Source organism: Trypanosoma theileri (genome assembly GCF_002087225.1).
Source record: "Trypanosoma theileri isolate Edinburgh chromosome Unknown TM35_Tth_2_V1, whole genome shotgun sequence".
Classification (NCBI taxonomy): domain Eukaryota; phylum Euglenozoa; class Kinetoplastea; order Trypanosomatida; family Trypanosomatidae; genus Trypanosoma; species Trypanosoma theileri.
The window spans coordinates 766,026-767,740 of NW_021639844.1; the positions used below are offsets into that span (position 1 = coordinate 766,026).

General features: G+C 43.6%; 1 protein-coding gene across 1 annotated transcript; it reads left to right on the forward strand.

Moving 5' to 3' along the window:
* Positions 1-44: 44 nt before the first annotated feature.
* TM35_000023790 (uncharacterized protein) lies at positions 45-1,001 on the forward strand (the record flags this gene model as incomplete). Its single annotated transcript, XM_029021697.1, has 1 exon — positions 45-1,001. One exon carries the CDS (start codon positions 45-47, stop codon positions 999-1,001), a length of 957 nt encoding a protein of 318 aa, XP_028887119.1.
* Positions 1,002-1,715: the final 714 nt, after the last annotated feature.

Here is a 1,715-nt window from a genome sequence, read left to right on the forward strand (position 1 = left end):
ACAGACACAGATTGCAGTGATCCTCAGCGATATTAATAACAAGAATGTCCATGTTGTCGTGCCGTGTGTTGTGTCTGTTGGCCATTGTGCTCTGCTGTGTGGGTGTGGCTCATGCTGGTGCTTCAGGTCAAGCGGGACGTGTTGAGGAAGCACAAGAGAAGGAGAAGGAGGTTTTAAAGCAGAAGGAGAAGTGCGAGAACGCCGCCAAGGCTGCTCTAAAGGCCGCGGATGAAGCTCAAGAATTTGTTGATACCACTCTAAAGAAACTTGAAACAATTGCTGCTGACCCAGAAGAGGTGAAGAGAACGAAAAATAAAGGTGATGAACACATTAAAAATGTAGCGAAGGCTGCAAAGAAAGCAAATGAAGTGGCCGAACAAACGACAAAGAGTATGGCTGCACCTAGAGACCTAGTCAACATTCTTCGTGGAGAATATGATGATAATCTGGCGACATCTGTTGAAAAACTAATTAAAGATGCAGAAAAAGCGGCAGATGATGCTATCATCCATGCCGACAAAGCGAGCATGTGTATTGGTAAGGTGGTGAGTGTCCTGCAGAAACTCGATGCCGCAGTTGTTGCTGCTGCCAAAGAGAAGAAAGAAAAACAAGTGGAGCCTCAACCAAAGCCACAGGAACAGACAAATAAAACATCTCCTGGTGGGCAACAAGGCCATACAGAAGGAAATCAGACGGAGGAAACACAAGAAATACAGGTGGAGTCTCAGCCACAGGAACAGACAAATAAAACATCTCTTGGTGAGCAGCAAGGTCATACAGAAGGAAATCAGACGGAGCAAACACAAAAAGAGAAACAAAGACAGCACTACCGTTCTACTGTTACTATTAATATCCACGGAGATAATCTCGATGCCTTACTCAGTGGTGCAGCGAATAACAGTGGTATGGCATTAAATGACGGCAGCAGCAGCCCTGCATTACTGCGTGTTCCACTCCTGCTGCTGCTCCTCTCTGTGCTGGGCTGCATGGCCGTGTGCTGAGCACTGTGCTGGGGTCCAACCAGAGAGTGTGGGCAATCACTTGTTTACTACTACTACTACTANACTCAGTGGTGCAGCGAATAACAGTGGTATGGCATTAAATGACGGCAGCAGCAGCCCTGCATTACTGCGTGTTCCACTCCTGCTGCTGCTCCTCTCTGTGCTGGGCTGCATGGCCGTGTGCTGAGCACTGTGCTGGGGTCCAACCAGAGAGTGTGGGCAATCACTTGTTTACTACTACTACTACTACTACTACTAATAATAATAATAATTGCTACTGTGTTCAGTACACTGGGCACCGAGAAAATTAATTCTGATGACACCTACTGGACTAGGGTGCATCAATTTGTGTGGAAATACCTAATCTCTTTTCTTTTTTATACTTGCAAGCAGAGTATTGCTGTGCACCTTGTGCTGTGTCTCACTCTGCAATTGTGTGATTCTGGTAAATGATATCTCTTTTTCTTTTTTATATGCTTTTACATTACGTGTGAATGAGGTAACATATAATTTGTTTGTTCCTCTGGGGACACTATAAATTGTAAATTGGACAGGGAGAAATCAACACATAGACACAGATTTATGCATTATCCGTTATTATTACTGTTTTTGTGTGTGTGGCTATCTCTGCAATGTTACCAAATAATATTCAGTTTGTATACAATCATTTATATATAATCTTTTCCTTTTTGGGATTGGATGATTCTTTATTTT